Source organism: Acinonyx jubatus, chromosome A3 (assembly GCF_027475565.1).
Source record: "Acinonyx jubatus isolate Ajub_Pintada_27869175 chromosome A3, VMU_Ajub_asm_v1.0, whole genome shotgun sequence".
NCBI classification, from domain to species: domain Eukaryota; kingdom Metazoa; phylum Chordata; class Mammalia; order Carnivora; family Felidae; genus Acinonyx; species Acinonyx jubatus.
In genome coordinates, this window is record NC_069388.1 from 90,015,779 (window position 1) to 90,036,245 (window position 20,467).

At 35.4% G+C, this 20,467-nt stretch overlaps 1 protein-coding gene across 12 annotated transcripts in view; it reads right to left on the minus strand.

The window, feature by feature from the left end:
* Window positions 1-20,467, minus strand: part of GCFC2 (GC-rich sequence DNA-binding factor 2) — a 54,005-nt gene that overhangs the window by 14,061 nt on the left and 19,477 nt on the right. For 9 of the 12 annotated variants that reach the window (XR_008289419.1, XR_008289416.1, XR_008289415.1 and 6 more), the window contains exons 6-13: window positions 20,146-20,187; window positions 14,845-15,031; window positions 12,774-12,897; window positions 11,734-11,815; window positions 11,098-11,210; window positions 9,649-9,848; window positions 6,771-6,921; window positions 1,480-1,601 (exon numbers count right to left, since the gene is read on the minus strand). Coding sequence is in view for 3 of the 12 variants with exons in the window: in XM_027072106.2 (XP_026927907.1) it covers window positions 1,480-1,601; window positions 6,771-6,921; window positions 9,649-9,848; window positions 11,098-11,210; window positions 11,734-11,815; window positions 12,774-12,897; window positions 14,845-15,031; window positions 20,146-20,187 (1,021 nt within the window). In the remaining 9 variants the exon portion in view is untranslated. Of the gene's footprint in view, window positions 1-1,479; window positions 1,602-6,770; window positions 6,922-9,648; window positions 9,849-11,097; window positions 11,211-11,733; window positions 11,816-12,773; window positions 12,898-14,844; window positions 15,032-20,145; window positions 20,188-20,467 lie in introns of those variants that run through there. The other 3 variants (XR_008289422.1, XM_015069981.3, XM_053200821.1) reach the window with 3 other exon arrangements.

Here is a 20,467-nt window from a genome sequence, read left to right on the forward strand (position 1 = left end):
AGCTGCTAGAACCAAGTGAGATGTCACAGGTATAAGACCTAACAGAGTGCCAAGTACACAGTGGGAATTAAATAGGTGTTCCTTGTCCTCCTCCACCTCTCACTTCCTATTTATTTTTAAAGTTCATTTATTTTGAGGGAGAGAGAAAGCAGATGGGAAGGGTAGAGAGAGAGGGAGAGAGAGAATCCCCAGCAGGCTCCACACTGTCAGAGTAGAGCCCAATGTGGGACTTGAACTCACAAACCATGAGATCATGACCTGAGCTAAAATCAAGAGTTGGTTGCTTAACCAGGAGCCATCTGGATGCTCCTCACTTCCTATTTTAAGTAACAATTTATGTAAATCTTATTTCCTTTAAGATTACATGCTTCTTGAAGGCAGAATCATGCCAACTTCCCTCTTCTCCCTCCTACTTCTTACAGCTTCCCTCCTTCATAATAATTCCAAATGCTAAAATTTAATGGTGAATGTGACATGTCTCCTTGCTTCTCAACCACCTTGGTTATTCTACTCCAGATACTCTCTAGATAGTCAATCTCTCTCAATTTCTTTAAAGTTCAACATATAATTGGTTTACTGAATTAACTGCATGAATATATGACATTCTCATCAACAGAATGATTAAAAAACAGAGTACCACAATAAAAGTATAAGATTTACTGGACTCTCATCAAGGCCTCTATAAGGTCCCTCCTTATATGTTAAGTAAAACTCAATTCTAAATCATGGTAAGATGAAAACCTATACTCTGAACTTTTTTTAAGGATTTTTTTTTAAATTTTAAGTACAACTACACCCCAATGTGGGGCTTGAATTCACAATCCTAAGATCAACAAGACTCACATGCTCTACCAACTGGAGCCTACCAGGTGCCCCATATCCTATTGAACTTTGAATCTTAAAGGGATTACTGTTCTTAACTTTGGCAGACTACAAATATACAGTTAATATCATGAATGTTAACCCAATTTTAAAATAACCATTAAAGCAAAGCCAAAATACTACTAGATTTTTGCCAAAAGAACAAAGGTAAAGAATTTTTTTCTTTTAGAAGGAACAAATTTGCACTAATTCATTTATGCCTGCTCATCTCTGCAGTGCCAATGTATATTCACAAACCTAAAAGATGGCTGGCTGGACCATGAGAACAAAAATCAGACCACTGAACAGAGAAGAATAAACTAATTAGAATAAAAGCAATAATATGGGTCTTATTACATGTATGTGTATTTTATAATTAATAACGATTGCCATCCCTGTTAAAGTGTTCATAAATATCAAGGTATAGTCTTTCATCTAATTATTACAAAGAGCAAGAAATGGTCAATCCTAGTTTTTATAAATCAAAAGTAAATCTATCTTTCACCAAATTGCATTCTGGTAATTATTTCTTCTGCATCTTCTGTAAACAAACATTTATAACAAAATTACATTAAGTTATAAATAAATCAAGAAGTTTGTAACTCTAGAAATTATTACCTGTTTGCCTTTACTAACTTCATTTCCACAAGTGGAAAGTTCTTCAAGAATCACTGTGCAGTGTGTTATTAAACTTGTTGTCTGTGAGGTCGACAAGGGATCCCAAATGAATTCTACAAAGTCTGAAACAAAAGTTTCAGTAGTGTACAATTTATTTCCTAGATTGCTTTGCCTGTCACGTGTAAATAACTCAGGTCTTCAGAAAAGACTTCCCTCCTTCGTATTAAAATCCATGCCATTCATTACCATTATATATTTGCATACATCTTCAAGTTCCTTGTCCTTTTTGGGCTCTGCTGAACTTGTCTCACTCAATCACAGCCCTAGTTAAATCCACTGGTCATTGAGTCTGTGGCTCCAACTATGTGGCTAAAACATGGCTAGAAAAAAATACACTTTAAATTTATCACTGTGAAACCCCAGTGAACTCTTCAAGCTGTCTAGTAATCACTGTTTCCCTGGCCCATTCCCCCTCCCTCCCATGCAGATGATTATTTCCTGTGCTTTCCTTCCTCTTCACTCTGTTAATGGACTTGACTCTTCTAGATGACTATTTACTTTTTTCTTCTCTTCCCTTGCTCTCATCTTCAGCTGATTACTTCCTCAACGATGAGAAAATAGATCAGAAGAGATGTTCTACAAAGGACTACCACAGAATCTACACACCTACCTGCATCTATACCCACATATTCTTGTCTTCCATTCTCATGGATAAAGCACCATACTCCTCGCTAAGGCCTATCTTTTATTTGTGCAAAAGGTATCAACCCCTTTGGCTTACTGGAAGATTCTGTTCCCAGAATTCTACCGTCTTTATTTAAATATTTTTAAAATATTTATTTATTTTTGAGAGACGGTGGCAGGGGGGGGAGCAGGCAGAGAGGGAGACACAGAACTCGAAGCAGGCTGCAGGCTCTGTGCTGCCAGCATAGAGCTCAATGTGGGGCTTGAATTCACAAACTGTGAGATCACAACCTGAGCTGAAGTCAGGTGTTTAACTGACTGAGCCACTCAGGCACCCCCAGAATCCTGCCCTCTTAACTCCGGTATTGCCATTGCTTCTACTGGATCTTCCCCATCAGTCTCCAGTTATTCTCTTATATTAAAAATAATGCCTCCCTTGACCCTTCTTTCCCCTCTAGTACGGCCTTATTTCTTTCCTTCATTTTATAATTCTTAAAAAAACTCTCTGAACTGTCTATTTCCAATTTATCTCCTCCTATTAACTCTTGAATACACTTCAACTAGGCCTGATCTCCACCCATTCTACCTAAACAACTACTTTTACCATCACAGGTGACCTTCACATTGCAAAACCTAATGGTTGATTCTAGTCCCCATCTGATTTATCTGCAACAGTTGATCATTTCCTTCACAAACATTTTAAAAAATTTTTATTTATTTTTGAGAGAGAAAGAGAGAGGGAGAGAGAACAAATGCAGGAGGGGTAGAGAGAGAGAATCCCAAAAAGGCTCTGCCCTATCAGTGCAGAGCCCCATATAGGGCTCGAATCCATGAGCCACGAGATCATGACCTGAGCCACCCAGGCATCATCAAACATTTTTTTTCTTGGCGTCTGGGATACCACTCCGAGTTTTGCATCTACCTCTCTGGTCTCCTTTGCTGGCTGCCTTTCATCTCTTTTGACTTTAAAAACGCTGCAGTACCTTAGGACTCAGCTCACTTACCTTCTCTTTCCTATTCATGTTTATCCCTTAGTATTTAAGGTCAGTTTTGCAGCTTTAAATGTCATCCACGTGCTGATAAATTCCAAATTTATGTCTGCTACTTGGACCTCTCCTTTATGCTGATATATTCAACAACCTAGCTGATATCTCTACCTGGATGGTAGGCATCAGAAACTCAACATTTGTCAAACTGAGCTCCTGATAACACCTCCTTACCCTAAAGCTCCTCTCAGTCTTTTCCATTTCAGGAAATGGCGAATCTGTCCTTCCAAATGCTCAGGCCCAATCCCATGCGGTCACTCTTGATTCCTCTCTTACTCACACAACCAATCCATTCTCAAACTGTTAGTGCTGTCTTTGAAATGTATGCTTAATTCGACCACTTTTCAGCACCTCCACTTTTAACACTCTAGTCCAAGCCAGCATCACCTGTTGCTTAATTACTGCAAAAGCTTAAGTAGTCTGCCCACTGTTCATTCTCAACACAGTAACTACAGCGATTCTGTTAAAATGTTAGGCAGATAGTATCATTCCTCTGTTCAAAACTCTCTGGGCACCTGGGTGGCTCAGTCAGTTAAGCAACCAACTTCAGCTCAAGTCATGATCTCGTGGTTTATGAGTTCAAGCCCTGCATCAAGCTCTCTGCTGTCAGCACAGAGCCCACTTAGGATTCTTTGTCCACCTCTCTCTCTGCCCCTCTCCTACTTGTTCTCTCAAAGTAAGTATACTTAAAAAAAAATAACTCTTCAATTACTTCTCACTTTTCCACTTACAATAAAAAAAATGAAGTCCTTACAAATGATTATAAGGACTCACATAATGTAGCTCATGTCATTTTGTTAACTTCTACCTGCTTTCCACCTTTCCTCACTCTAGTATAGCTACACTGGCTGGCCTATGTGCTGTTTTTCAATCAAATTAGGCCAGCTCCTGCCTCAGGGCCTTTGTGTTTGCTGTTTCCACTGCCTTGGATTCTGTTTCCTCAGATATTCATATGGCCCACTTCTTCCTTTCGGAATTGGCCAATCTATTTTATTTTATTTATTTATTTTTTATTTTAGAGGGAAAGCGTACATGAGTGGGGAAGAGAGGGAGAGGGAGAGAGAATCTTAAGGGAAATCTTAAGCTGGCTCTAGGATCTGGGATCATGACCTGAGCTGAAATCAAGAGTTGGACGCTCAACTGACTGAGCCACCGAGGCACCCCTAGCCAATCTATTTTACATTGCACTCCTCTTCAATAATTTGTATCCCTTTCCCTTACCTTTTCATCTTAGCCCTCATAACTAATATGTTCTAGATTTTATCTTGTTTATTATTTTTTTTTTACAGAATATAAGGTCCTTGAGGGAAGGGATTATTATTCACTATATATGCTGAAGCAACAACAGGGTCTGACATAGGACAGACCCTTGTAAAACACAAGTTAAATAACAGAAAAAATGAAATAGGTTAAAAAAAAAAAAAGCAAAAAACAAAACAGTGATTTCTCAAGCATCTGGAAAGTTAGGCTTCTAATAACTTTAGAGATAACTGGTCAACTAATACTGAGAGCCTACTATGTACCTAATGTTCAGTACAAGAGACAGCATAAACAAGATTATTAGGTAGGTAGCTGCCTTTGAAGAACTCTAATGGCAAATACATTTATATCAGCAATTACAATTCAATGTGTAAGTATCACTACAAGTTCAGAGTGCTACAGGAACCCAGAAAGGTGTGCCTAAACCAGTTCCTAGAAGTGATGTCCATACTGAGTCCTGACAGATAAAGAGGAGTTAGCAAGATAGAAGAAGTGGGCTGGGAGGTTTGTCAAAACGATGAAACATAGAAGATACAAGAAGAATACAGCTGAAATACATAAGTGGGGATGAGGGAAAAGAGGAGTGGAGCTCAGCAAGAAATGGGGTTGGAGAATTACTAAGCAGAGAGGTGATTCTGAAAGACTAAGAAAGTCATGTTAAAGAGTTTAGACTTCATCCCAAGGGCAGTTAAGAATAATAAAGTGTTTTAAGTGAGGTATGACAGAAGCAGATTCACATTTTAGACAGATTACTTTGGTTGTTGTATAGAAAATAGGTTAGAAAATGGAAAAAAACCAGATGTGGCAATTGCTTATGGAAGGAAGGAAGGAAAGAAGGAAGGAAGATGGAGGAGCGAATGACTTGAAAGTCCTGGTTTGAATACACAGGTAGATAGATGGAGATATCACTTTCTAGACAAGGAATATAAGAAGAACAGATCTACAGCAAAGGATTTAAGTATGATCTGACATGTGGACTGTGAGGTGCCTGTTGAACATCCAAGTGGATGTATTCGGAAGGTACTTTGATAAGAAAGATCCGGATTTTCTCCGGTTCCTTTGGACTTAAAATTGTGTAGAGGAGTACCATCCAAAGTAACTTTCTAAATGATGGAAAAAACACATTATATCTGCACTATTTGATGGACACGACCTACATATGACTACTAAGAATTTAGTGTCATTAGTGTGACTGAGGGACTGAATTTTAATTTTTATTTCCTTGAAATGTGTATTTTAATAACCACATTTAGTTACTGGTTACCACAATGAACAAAAATATAGATAACACTAAAACAGAGTATGAAATAGCCTAGGGGTTCATGAAGAGTACAAGGGCATCCAGGAAAGAACTTAAGAATAAATACACAGTATTAATTTCTCATAATTCTACTTACTTGAGGTTTAATTTTAAGTGAAGTATTTGGAGTTTTCAGAAGAGTATTTAAATCAGTCGTATATATTCTGTGCTATCATTAAGACAACTAGGTAAAAGTAGTAACTTAATACAACCATGACTGCACTGCAAGATATGCTGAGAAAAATCTTAAAGTTTTAGCCAAATTGGCTAAGAAGCAATAGAAAGTAGTTGCTTCATCATTTAAGACAGTTCTATAGACTTTGCTATCAAAATCCATTCTCAGGGCCATGGTGAAACAGATCTTTATCAAGTACAATTTCAGTTTAAATAAGCCTTCAGACTGAAGCACAAGCATCAATGCTAAATGCAGATATGAAGATGTAGTAATGTTTTTTAAAGAAAAAATAACAAGGGATGCCTGGGTGGCTCAGTCAGTTAAGTGTCTGGCTTTGGCTGGGGTCACAATCTTGCAGTTGGTTGAGTTCAAGTCCCTCGTCATGCTCTGTGCTGACAGCTCAGAGTCTGGAGCCTGCTTTGGATTCTGTGTCTCCCTTTCTCTCTGCCCCTCCCCTGCTCATGCTCTGTCTTGCTCTCTCAAAAATAAACAAACATTAAAAAAGAAAATAACAAGAAAGGGGAAGAAGTCAAGGGAAAGGAAGAAATACATGCAGTAGGAATCAAATAAATGACTTAGGGGTTATAAAAGCAACACTAATGTCACAAATGCTAAAGGCTGAAGAATACTAGCTAGTCTGGTAGCCAGTCACTTGTGCAAACAAGCTCTTTTAACCACCTTCAATTATGATATCTCTTGATTTTTAATGCATATTACTTTCCTTGTCTTTGAAAACTTCTGATAAAAGAATCTGACTGTAACAGAAATTAATGATCTTCGATCTGCCAGAGAACAATTTAATTTTATCAAGTTTACAAAGCAGTACCTGTAATTCGAGGAATAACTGTTTTATTGATGATAGCAGACAAGATTTTCTTATCAGAACCATCTTCCTTCTTTGAATCTTCCATACTGCTAGCCATATATTCTTCTATAGATGTGAACCATGGCATCTGTTTTAAGCCTACAGCATCAAACTTATAAATAAAATTATTAAAGTTATCAATAAATTCTTACACAGTTTATTTTTAAAAAGTTAGTTTTTTCAGTAATCACTAGAGCTTTTCTGAGGAAAAAAAAGAGTAATTCCATATTTTAACCCCCTGTATAAAGCACTAGACCAAGGGTAGGCAGGATGGCATGACTAGGACAAGATGTCTCAAAAATATGACAGAAAACTACATTCCATCCATCACTCATATGACAAATATGCCAAAAATGCCATATTCAGAACCTACCACACTTTACTACTGAAAAAAATATATACATTTGTAAGAATATCACTTAAAATAAATACAGATTTTGTTTACAAAAATTCAATTTACATCATACAAAATTCACTTTTGGTTCCCTCAATTCTCATAGGCACAAGTGTGTATTTTATAGGTGGTTTAGCTTATGAGGCAAGTAGCAGATAGCCAATTATGATCTGTTGAATGAATGAATGAATGAATGAACAGATCTCCACTAGGTGTAACAGAGTACTCAATTTGGCCTGAGTGCTTAACAACGAGGCTCCTGTGCAACAAACTGCTTACCATTTTCTTAGGGATAAGCTTAGTTTCTGTATTATGAAGACTGCCTGGCCCTGAACCCAACACAGTGAGCAACAGACATGCATGACTGGGGCACAGAAAGATAAAAGGACATGGTTCTGTCGCCTTCATTTCGTTAAATTTTTATCTTCAGTTTTCCTCTATTCTTACAACTTTGTTTTCTCATTTCCATTTTCTTACTAGGCACATCCACATGGATGTTCCACTATCATTTCAGCATCCATGTACAAAGTAAAACTTCCTTCAAAATCTTTTTCCCTCTGGAAAGTTCCTGTTTCTATTAATGGAACTACCGCTGTTCTAATAACCCAGAATCAAAACACTGGGGTCACCTTTCAATGTGGTGTGTTAAGGTTATTCTTGGTATTTTACTAATTCTTTAATTTTAATTCCAATATAGTTAAAATAGTTATATTAGTTTCAGGTATACAATATAGTGATTCCATAATTCCATACATCACTCAGTGCTCATCACAAGTGCACTCCTTAATCCTCATTGCCTACTTCACCCATTCCCTTAACCCTCTCCCTTCTGGTAACCATCAGTTTGTTCTCCACAGTTATGAGTGTATTTCTTGATTTGTCTCTTTTTCCTTTGCTCATTTGTTTCTTAAATTCCACATTTGAGTGAAGTCATATAGTATTTGTCTTCCTCTGACTTATTTCACTTGGCATTATACTCTCCAGCTCCATCCATGTTGTTGCATATGGCAAGCTTTCATTCTTTTTTATGGCTGAGTAATATTCCACTGTGTATATAGAGACACACACACATACCCCACATCTTCTTTATCCTTTCATCAGTCGATGGACACTTAGGCTGCTTCCATACTGTGGCTACTGTAAATAACGCTACTACAAACGTAGGGGTGCGTGTATGAATTAATGTTTTTGTATTTTGGGGGTAAATACCCAGTAGTGTGATTATTGGATCAGAGGGTAGTTCTATTTTTTAACTTTTTGAGGAACTTCCATACCATTTTCCATAGTGGCTGCACCAGTCTGCATTCCCACCAACAGTGCATGAAGATTCCTTTTTTCTGCACATCCTCGCCATCACTTGTTTCTTGTGTTTTTTATTTTAGCCATTCTGACAGGTTTAAAGTGATGTCTCACTGTGGTTTTGATTTGTATTTCCCTAATGATCAATTATGTTGAGCATCTTTTCATGTGTCTGTTGGCTGTGTGGATGCCTTCTTTGGAGAAATGTCTATTCGTGTCTTCTGCCCAATTGTTAATTGCATTGTTTGGTTTTTTTGAGGGTGTTGAACTGTATAAGTTCTTCATACATTTTAGATGCTAACCCTAATTTATTAGATATGTCATTTGCAAATATCTTCTCCTGTTCAATAGGCTGCCTTTTAGTTTTGTTGTTTCCTTCACTGCGCAGAAGCTTTTTACTGATTCTTAATTCACAAAACCTCCTATAATCAACCCTTTATTTCTCTTCCCTTTATCACTATCACTGTATGTAAGGGATTCACTACCTTGGACTTGGGCTACAGCAATAGCCTTCCAGTATTATCTCACCTGTTTCTTCCCTCCAAGTTAGCCAGCTGCTAGGACTTCCTAAAACACTACTTTCGTAATTCTACTCTTCCCATTATTTATCAAAATAAGTTCCTATCTCTTAATTTAGGATCTGAACCTCTATGCAACCTCTAGCTCCTGAACTAGGATTTCTCCTTACGTACCTTTACAAAAAAAGTTTTCCTTTTTTTCTCCTGTTTTAAATCTTATATAACCTTCAAATCCTCATTTAAATCCCTCCTCCTCAGTGTAGCTTTCCAAACCAAATAGTCCCAGTATAGCATCTCCAACTTCAATCAAAACTCTTGGTACCTATATCACACAGACTAAAATTCTTAAAAGCTAATACTACCTTCACATTTTTCAATGATTTAAAAATGACCTTAACTTACCATAGAAGAAGCTGAAAGACAACAAAAAAGTGTTTCCTTGACAGATGTTTAGTGCTATTCAGCCTTAAATATAAGAGAAGAACCAAGAAAACATGAATGCAGACTACTACCCCAAAGCACTAATTATCAATTCCAACTCTGTGTATTTTAAAGCTAACCTAATAACAAGGGCACTTCAGTAATGAACAGGACAGAATTGTTTCTTTCACATGTTAAGCTTAAATACCTTAAGAGGATTCCAATCAATCAACTGAAGTCGGATTAGGGGATTTAAAAGCTTCGGTATGCATAAACTAATGAAAGCTTCATAATAAGAATCAGGAAACTTTTCTCGCCATTGTTGAAATTTCAACAAAATATTTTGGATATTACAAAAATCATCATGTACATCTTCAAAAATATTCTTGTGATCCCGTAAAATTTCACCTGTAAACAAAAGGAGTCTCTGTATATTTTGCATTTTAAGTTTGTGAGCTTTGCTTCCTATAAACATCATCACGTGTAATGATGTATGTACTCAACAGAGCTGAAAACTTTCCTTTGATATTAACAGATAAATTACCTTTTATTTTTAAAAAATCACTTTAATAGCAATACTGACACTAACAAAATCCACCACTTATTGATTCCCTGCTATTTCAGCATCATAACTATCTTCTCTACAAGGTAGGTGTGACTATTTATAGACAAACGAGCAAACAACATGAGACTCAGGGAGGTCAATGGATCTAAGATCACACAAAATAGAGACAGATGGGTTTGAAACCATCTGTTTGACTGTAAAACCCACATTAAAAAAATTTTTTTTTAACTTTTATTTATTATTTGAGAGACAGAGTGGGGGACTGGAAGGGGCAGAGAGAAAGAGAAAGAGAAAGAGAGAGAGAGAGAGAGAGAGAGAGAATGAATGAATGAATGAATGAATCTGAAACAGGCTCCAGGCTCTGAGCTGTCAGCACAGAGCCTGACGCAGGGCTCGAGACCATGAGCTGTGAGATCATGACCAACCTGAGCCAAAGTTGGACACTTAACCAACTACACCACCCAGGCGGCCCTGTAAAGCCCACGTTCTTTCAAATATGTGACATTTTACCTATGAATCACTAAAATAATGTTATTAAATTTAAATGTTTTATTTATTTTCAAAAGATTTTCTTTTTAAGTAATCTTTACCCTAAACATGGGCTCTAACTTCTAACCCTGAGATCAAGAGTCGCAGGCTCTACCAACTGAGCCAACCAGACACCCCTAAATTTAATTGTTTTCAATTAAAAATGATAATATAGAAGGTATACAATAGAGAAATGAAACCAAATTGTTCATGGCTCCTTTATAAAAAATGAGAAAAGCTGAGGGAAAAAACTCTAAGGATGCAGAAAACTCACAATGTTCCTCCATTTTATGCCATTTTTTCAAAGGTAGGAAAAATCTTTTTTTTTTTTTTTTTTAAGTAAACTCTACCCCCCGTGTGCAACTCGAACTCATGACCCCAAGATCACAAGTCATATGCTCTATGGACTGAGCCAGCCAGGCACCCCAGGAAGTCTTAAAGGGGAAAAAAATGTGTTCCTTTTTCCTTGAATTTCCCCAACGATATTTAAGAGCAATCACAGCAAAGCATTTCCTACCATTTCGATACTTCAAATTAAGACATACTAGAAACCTGGTAACTGACCTTGGGTTTTTTGGAAGTCAATCATGTCTGCTGAAGACAGTTCATCATCACTAGATGTCCCTTCCTGATGATCACAATTCCCAGAAAGTGCCCTTGCTTGTCTTCTTTGTGACCTATGTTTTGCAATAAACCGAAAACAAATTTAAAACAGTTCCTAAAAACAAAAACAAAACAAAAAACAGTTCCTGCTGAAAAGAAATACTTTAAAACAAAAACTAGGAGTCATCATTTATTTACAATGTCTAGAATATATACCATATTATTATTATTAGCACACAATTTTGTTATTATTTTTGGCATTTTAGCTTCGTTAATCTGAATTGGTGGTTCTCCCTATTTTTCTTAAAGTACATTCCCGTGGGCTACCCAGATTTTAAAGAGGGGGTAACAATTTAATAACCGGCTTCTAGTTATAAGCAAGTCCCAGACCGATAAATGCCATCTTACCCATTCCTTTTGACTGATCCAATATACCAATGTGTCTTTAAACCCTGGGGCTAAGGACTGTTTAACTAAATTTTGGTTTTATGTCATTCTCACAAATTAATGTTCAGTTACGGTTATTATACCATATGGGATAACTATGGTTAAGTAGTGAAAAATACTTGCTCAAGTCTTCACTTTATATATAGCTACCTTCGAGATTCAATCTCTTCCAAAATCCATGGAGTTTTTTCACCTACAGCCAAACTTCCATTTGTTGATGTCTCAGCTTTGCCTGTTAACAAATAAAATTAATTTCATGCTGCAAATTCTTAAAAGAAATAAAATGAAACATTCTGAAAACAAGGGTTATATTTTGGGTGTATATACATGTAGGTATATATATAAACACACTTACTTTGCTTAAATCGCATACTTCATCATATAACGAAATTATAATGTTAACTCCCTATCACAATATTGATAGGCATTGAGCCTGCTAGCCTAAGATACCCTGGCTGGTGAATATAGTTCAGCACTTGAGAACAGTAATAAAATTCTACCGTTTCTTTTTCTTGTATTCTTTTTCAGGTGTTTTCACCAGTTTTTTTTTTTTTTCCTCATCCCTGAATTACTAGAAATATTTGCATTACCAGTAAGTTATTCATATTATTTGTTACTTTGGTATGTACCATAATTTATAACTAACTACAAGTCATGTGTTTGAAAGTCATTTTGCTTTAATCAGCTACTTGGTTACGATCTCATCTCCTTCACTATTCCCCAACAGAACCTAATCAAAGGAAGGCATCTCTGAAAATACAAAACCAGTGTGAGAACTAAAAGGCAGCATCCAAATCTTATTTGAGACCTTACAGATGATTCTCTACTAAAACCCACCAAAATGTCTTTAACCTCCACACCTAATCCGTGGATCAGCCATGAAATCTTTAAGTTAGATTTCTGACACAGCCTACGGACTTATGTCAACTCATCTCAACAAAGTCATTATATAGCCATATACTGTCTCAAATACCAAATGATTAGAAGTTGTAATTTTTATTTTTTTTGTCTTAGGCTTAATTCAAGATATTTTGAAGCCCTAGTTCTAAATATTTTGGGGTTTTTGCAAAGAAATAGGTGAAAGGTTAGTGGAAAAATACACAAAAAGGCATTTTTTTATACAGAAATAAAAATATTTTTATTCTCTAGCTGATAAATCATAAATGATATTGAATATGAAAAACACTAACGTGATAATTGTTGTAAATACGTTGATTCATGTTTTAATTCATCTTGCCTGCGTTTCATACAGGTCATGGCTTGTTTTAAAAGGAGTGCATGCATGGATGACTCTATTTCTTGGATGCTGATAATCTGAAATACACATATAAGTAACATTTTGTAGGTCATCAATAATCAATTATAAAAAGTAATACTCAGATAAGTATATGTATGTGCTCAATACTCATATAAAAGAAACATTTCCAATACTACCACATTTTAATTAAAAAAAGATTGTGAGATAGAGACCTGGCTGCCAATACTTTAATATTGATAATCAACTTACTGCACTGAAACAGCTATAAATATCATAAAAAATGAAAGCAAATGGGTTCGAGTCTGGAACATGGATAGGAGTGAATAGATAAGAAATAGGATTTTTTTTTTTTTTAATTTTGAGAGAGAAAGCACACGTGCGTGAGTGAGAGAGGGGTGGGTGGGGGGTGGGGTGGGGAGAGAATCCAAAGTAGGCTCTGCACTGTCAGTGTGGAGCCTGATGTGGGGCCTTAACTCACGAACTGTGAGATCATGACTGAGCTGAAATCAAGAGTCGGACGCTCAACTGAGCCACCCAGGCAGCCCCAAATAGGATTCTTTTTTATTTGAGATATTAGGAGGAGAAAATAAAGGTGCAGATATTTTTCATAAGCCGAGGGGGCAGACTGTAGGAGAGCACTTGAGGAAACTGTTAAATCTGAAAAAAGGGGAGAATGGAAGAGACCTAACCAGACAGGTAAGAAAGCTGTGAAGCAAAAATGAATGATTAGTTTCTTACATTTCTTGAGCGACAATTCTCCCCACTCCAATGATGTTCCCATAGCAGCTGCCCTGGGTGCATCAATGTGTAAGCCAATGAAACTTTAATTCTTCAAGGATCAATGAATTAAGTTGTACTGAATAAATACTTCAGAAAGTACCTACCAAGTGACAGTAAAAGGTAGTCAACTTGAAACAACTGGAGAGAAAAAAATCCAATTATTTGGTAATATTTTAAATGTAAATAAAAAGCAATGAAGAAAGTAGAGTGTATTTTTTAAATGGTTTGTCTACTTAAAAAAAAAAGTCAACTCAAGACCCAAATGTAAGGACTTAGTATGTATAAAACAAAAGCAGACTTATAAAGGGAGAGAATGATTCATAAATCTGATTAACACAAAAATGTCAAATGATCAGGATGTCAAAAAAAACACTGCAAACGAAATCAAAAGACAAACTGGAAAGTTTACCTATATCAAGTGGCATTAAAATTTTTAAGCAGTAAAGAATTTTCACCATATAAGGAAAAAAAAGAAAAAAAAAAGAAAAATTGCCAATATGAAAAAAGATAACAAGGCAAAGACAACTCACAGAAAGAGACTGCATGTGTTAATAAAACAAAGGTTTTGTTTGAGATCAAAATAAGTATGTACAAGCAAAAAACATTATTTATTAAAAAAATTTTTTAATGTTATTTTTGAGAGAGAGTGTAAGTGGAGGGGGGAGGGCAGAGAGAGAGAGAGAGAGAGACAGACAGACAGACAGACAGACAGAAGATCCTAAGCAGGCTCTGTGCTGACAGCAGAGAGCCCAATGTGGGGTTCCAACTCATGAACCATGAAACCATTACCTGAGCCAAAGTCGGATACTTAACTGACTGAGCCACCCAGGTACCCCTGTAAAAATCATTTTTTAAATGAAGTAAGCTAAAAGTAAAACTGATGCAATCTTTCTGGTATTCAAATAATTTAGCAATGTTTCATAAGCCTTAAAAGATATTTAGAAACTTTGACTTAATAATTCACTTTCTAGGAATTTTTTTAAACAAATGGAATCTTAACACAAAAATTTATATACAAAACTTTGTTATTTATAATACCAAAATAATTGCAAAAAAACCCCAACTGTCCAATATTAAGGGGATACTTAATATCACAGCATGTCAAAAATGTGTAGGAAAACCCTGAAGGAAATTAGTTGTGGGATATTAGACTTTAAAAAAAAAAATCTCATGGTAAGGGGATTTTTTTATAAAAAGGAAATATTGTATTTATGACCATGTACCTTTTCATTAAGACAGTCAATTAAATTTTCCACATAAATTTTCATGCTTTTATAGAATTTAAAATTTAGAGCTTGATTTGATGAATTCTCTAGTTTCTGGATGGTACTCTTCGAACTCTTGACATCTTGTATGTATTTTTCATATTCCCTCAGGTGTGAGCGGTGAGTATCCTGTAGCAGTGTTAATCTAAATAAACAAAATAAAAATAAATGAAAACTGCCTTGTTTCTCCAACTTTGATTTCTACCACGATAACTATCAATCTAATGAAATTTTTTTTAAAGCTATCTTACAGAGCCCACCAAGGAAACGGACAAGCCTATAAACCTGTGTTTATGAGACTTGCTGAGCAAAGGACACCACAATGAAAAAGGTCTCAAAGGAAAAGGGAGGAAAGGACACTTACAGGTTTCAGGTGCTTGAGCTAATCAGAGGATAATTTTACAGTGAAAGTTAGTAAGTATGGATTGATCAGAATTTGTAAACTAGGTGAGTTGCCAGACAATCCAAGGTCTTATATTTGAATACGGGAATCCATGTGGAGTTACTGTTAAATCAGTTTGTGGTCTTTTTTCGAATATGGGTATTACTGAATAAGCTGGTATTAAAACCATTTGAACATGTTATGATTTGGTATAATTTAATGTTTTATGACTCGATGGTTTTATCTGTCATTAGAATTTGATGTTCTTTCAGGCATATTTCCTGTTTTTGCTGTAGTCCCCCATACACTGCTTTATTGATAACACAGCCCACTTTTATTTCATTTTTTTATTTTTAAAAATTTACATCCAAATTAGTTAGCATATAGTGCAACAATGATTTCAGGAGTAGATTCCTTAGTGCCCCTTACCCAACAGCCTACTTTTTTTTTTTTTTAACTCTTATTAGTATCACATTTATCAACTAACGTAGCAAGAAACAAATGTCAAATATAATTCAATGTCTGCTTATTTTTTAGAAGTCAGTTATCTCTCTGTATATTTGCCAGTAGAGGAATAAGAAACACTATTTCTTTAAAAATATCTGGAATGTGTTTTCCACTAATATTCGACACTGTGAGTACACTACAATTTGAGAATTAACTACAAATGAAGTAACAAATTCATAGTATGTAGACTTGAACTTTCTTAAAAAAATTCAACTCCTTCAGCTAACTTGCTGTGTATAATGAAAAATCATTAGTAAACACTTGCTTAGACCAAATGTCATCTTTTTTTTTTTCTTAAAGACCAAAAATGTCTTCTAAGTTTCCCTGGAACGATGACTAATGCATTCGTCTTTCCAAGTTTTTCCTTGCATTATGTAAAGAATAGAGACAGTTAAGAAATAAGACAATAATGTACAGAAAGCATTAAAAAACTGCTTTAATTAAGTGGAATATTATTGGTTATAGCAGTAAGATCATAAATACATATTAAATGAAAAAAGCAAGGTAGAGAACAGGGGATATTATGTGCTTTAGTTTTGTATAAAAAATGGGGCAATATATAAGTATATATGTACTTGTATAGACATACATACAGACTACTTCTGGAATGAAACATAGGAAACCGGGAGGAGTGGTTCTTTGGGGAAGGTGACTTCCTTTTCTCTGTATATCCTTTTGTACCATTTGATTTTGTCTAGACAATAAAAACGTATTTTCTTTTTAAAATAAACTCAGTTAATGAAAAAATAAAATACACTAAATTTAAAATTAAAACCTATCCAGATAAAATGAAATGCTATTAGTGATCTGCTACCTTTTTTTCCCTATAATGCATGCAAGACAACTCTCTCAAACACAATTCCAAAAAGGCAAAAAAACAAAAACCGCTAAGTCCTGAATTATATGCAATTCTAGATGCAACAGCTGTAATTCTAGCTCTTTTCTTTCAGTTAACGAAGGACTATCAGAAGGACAGTAAATAGGGAAGTTATTACAAAAATAATACTGAATCAAGGCAATTTTCATCATCTAACATCACTACTGAAAACCAATCATCTAGAATAGAGGTTGGCAAACTTTTTCTGTAAAGGTCCAGATAGGAAATATGGTTGCTGTTGCAACTACTCAATTCTGTGATGTAGCTAAAGCAGCCACAGACAATATGTAAATGCACAAGTATGGCTGTGTCCCAATAAAACTTTACTTACAAAACAGGGAGTGGGTGGGGAGTTTGCCAACTCACTGTAATACAGAGGTAGCCTAATATCTAAAAACTGGTATCATCTAAAGACTTTTATGTTTATTTCACTATACAATGCTATTGAATGTCCTTTTCTTTGTCAAACCATATAAATGAACAACTATGACCAATATATTTTAGCTGCAATATAATTAAGAAGTGAAGCTACTTTAAAGCTGATTTATATAAAAGACAGGGGGTAAGAATTCTGAACCTATTACCAAGTATTAGAAGAAAAGTTCCTAAGTATTAAAAAAAAAAAAAAAGGCAAAGAAAACGTTCTTCATGAATACTAACTTGGGCAGGAGAACCAAGTTCTCTCTTTGTATCACATGTTACATAGGACTATTTAAACTTTTCCTATCATACTCATTCTTTCAAATATCTAAAGAAGCACACTAGATTCTGAGTAGTAAAACAGAAAAATATTTAAGACAAAACAACCTATCATGATGGGTTTTCCTTATCTTTAGCAAAACATACTATTTATATTAATACTCTCCACTTAAGAGATAAGTTTTAATAGTAGGAGAATAAAAGATGTGTCCAGACTGGCAATCTATTTCAAGAGCCATAAAAATATGCATAATTTTATGCAGGTCACCTTTCCTCAGACATTTAAGAAATAATGTAACAGATTAAATAACTTACAAGAACATTCATTATCTTTAGCATTATTTATGAGAGAAAACTTAGAAGTCAGAATGTCCAACAGAGAAATATTTAAGTAAATTATTATAAATCAAGCATATTAACAAAATATGCTTATTTTACTGCAGTCAAAAAACATGTAACAAAATTTATAATCTTATTTTTAAGTGTGCAGTACAGTATTAACTTTATGCACACTGTTGTGAACAGAACTCTAGAACTTTTCATCTTGTAAAACTGAAACTTTATACCCACTGATCAACAATTCCTCCTTCCTCTTCTCCTCCTAACCATGGCAACCACCATTCTATTTTCAGTTTCTAAAAGTTTGATACTTTAGAAAGATCATGTAAATAGAGTCAATGTAGTATTTACCTTTTGTGAATGTTTTATTTCATTTAGTCCTCAAGGTTCTTGTTGTAGCATATACTGAGATTTCCTTTTTTTTTTTTTAACTTTTTTTTTTTAACGTTTATTTATTTTTGGGAGAGAGACAGAGCATGAACGTGGGAGGGGCAGAGAGAGAGGGAGACACAGAATCGGAAACACGCTCCAGGCTGTGAGCCATCAGCCCAGAGCCTGAGGCGGGGCTCGAACTCACGGACCGCGAGATCGTGACCTGGCTGAAGTCGGATGCTTAACCGACTGCGCCACCCAGGCGCCCCAAGAGATTTCCTTTTTTAAGATTGATAATACTCCACTGTATGCAAAGATATTTTTTCTTTTTTTTTTTTAAAGGTTTATTTATTCTCAGAGAGATAAGCACATGCTTGTGCACAGGGGAGGGGTAGAGAGGAGAGGGAGAATCCCAAGCAGGCTCCACGTTGTTAGTGCTGAGCCCTACGCGGGGCTCAATCCCATGAACCCGTAAGATTATGACCTGAGCTGAAACTAAGAGTTGGATGCTCAACTGATGAGGCACCCAGGCGCCCCTGTAAATTGTTTTGTGTCTTGTGTTATTTTGTGCACATACACACACACACAAAAGTGGAATTGCTGGATCATATGGTTATTTCTATTTTTAATCTCTTGAGGAATCTCCATACTGCTTTTCACAGCTGTGGCACCATTTTACAGTCTCATCAATAGCGTATAAGGGTTCCCTTTCCTTTGCATCCATGAGAACGCTTATTGTTTTCACAGTGGCCATCCTAATCATTGTGGCTTTGATTTATAATTTCCTGATGTTTAGTGATGACCATTTTTTTCATGTTTTTTGGCCACTAGTATGTCTATTTTAAGAAATGTCTATTTTTCAGTTGGATTTTTGTTGTTGCTGAGTTGTATGAGTTCTGATACTTTGGATCAGATAGTTTGCAACTCTTTTCTTACTCCACAGTGTGCCTTTTCACTGTTCATTATTTCCTTTGCTGAGCAGAGGCTCTTTAGTTTTAGTTTGATGTAGTCCCACTAGTTTATTTTTGCTTGTATTGCCTATGCTTTTCTTTCTCAAGACTGTTTTGATTTTGGGTTTGAATAATCAAAACAGTCTTGGGTCCTTCCAGATTCCATATGAATTTTAGAATTTTTTTCCTATTTCTGCAAAAATTGCCACTGAAAATTTGATAGGGAATGTACTGTATCTGTTGACTGCTTTGGGTAAAACTGGGTATTTTAACAATATTAAGTCTTCTAATCCATGAACATGAAATGTCTATTTATGTCTTCTTCAATTTCTTCCAGCAATGTTTTATAGTTTTCATTGTACAACTCTTTTACCTCCTTCATTAAGTTTATTCCTGAATTTTATTCTTTCTGATGCTATTGTAAATGACTTTTTTTAAACACACTCTTTGGATTTTTTATGGTTAGTCCATAGAACCATAACTTTTTGTGTTGATTTTGTATCCTGCAAATTTGCTGAATTAGTTCTAACAGAGTTGTGTGTGTGTGGAGTCTATTTAGAGTTTATGACATATAAGATCATATCTATATAGAGTTAATTTTACTTCTTCCTTTCTTATTTGGCTGCCCTTTATTTCTTTTACTTGCCTGAATTCTCTGGCTAGGACTTCTAATTCTTTGTTGCACAGAAGTGGCAAGAATAGGGGTCCATGCCTTGTTCCTAATCTTACAGGAAAAGCTTTTGGTTTTTCACCATGGATTATGTTAGCTGTGGGCTCTCCCTATATGGACTTTATTATGTTCATAAATTTCCTTCTATCCCTAGTTGGTTGTTTTTATCATGAAAGGGTATTGAATTTTGTCAGGTGCTTTTTCTGCCATCAACTGAGATGATCATGTGGTTTCTGTCCTTCATCCTGTTAATGTAGTGTATCACACGAACTGATTTTTGCTACCAATCATCCTTGTATTAAGTAGATCTCACTTGGTCATGATGTAGAATCCCTTTAATATGTTGTTGAATTAGGTTTGCTAGCGTTTTGTTGAGGACTTTTGTATCAGTATTAATCAGGGTTAGTGGCTTATAATTTTGTTAATATTTTTGTCTGGGCTTTGGGATTAAGGTAACACTGACCTCATAAAATGGGTTTGGAAGTGTTCTCTCTTCTTCAGTTTTCTGGAAGGGTTTGAGAAGGAATAGTGTTAATTCATCTTTAAATGCTTGGTAGAATTCTCCAGTGAGACCATGTTATCCTGGGCTTTTGCTAGTAAGGTTTTGATTCAATCACCTTACCAGTAATAGGTTTGATTAGATTTTTAATTTCCTCATGTATCAGTCTTGGTAGGTTGTACATCTCTAGAAATTTAACAATTTCTTCTTGGTTATCAAATTTGTTGGTATATAATTGTTCATATTAGTCTCTCTCTCATGATCCTTTTAACTTCTGTGACATGTT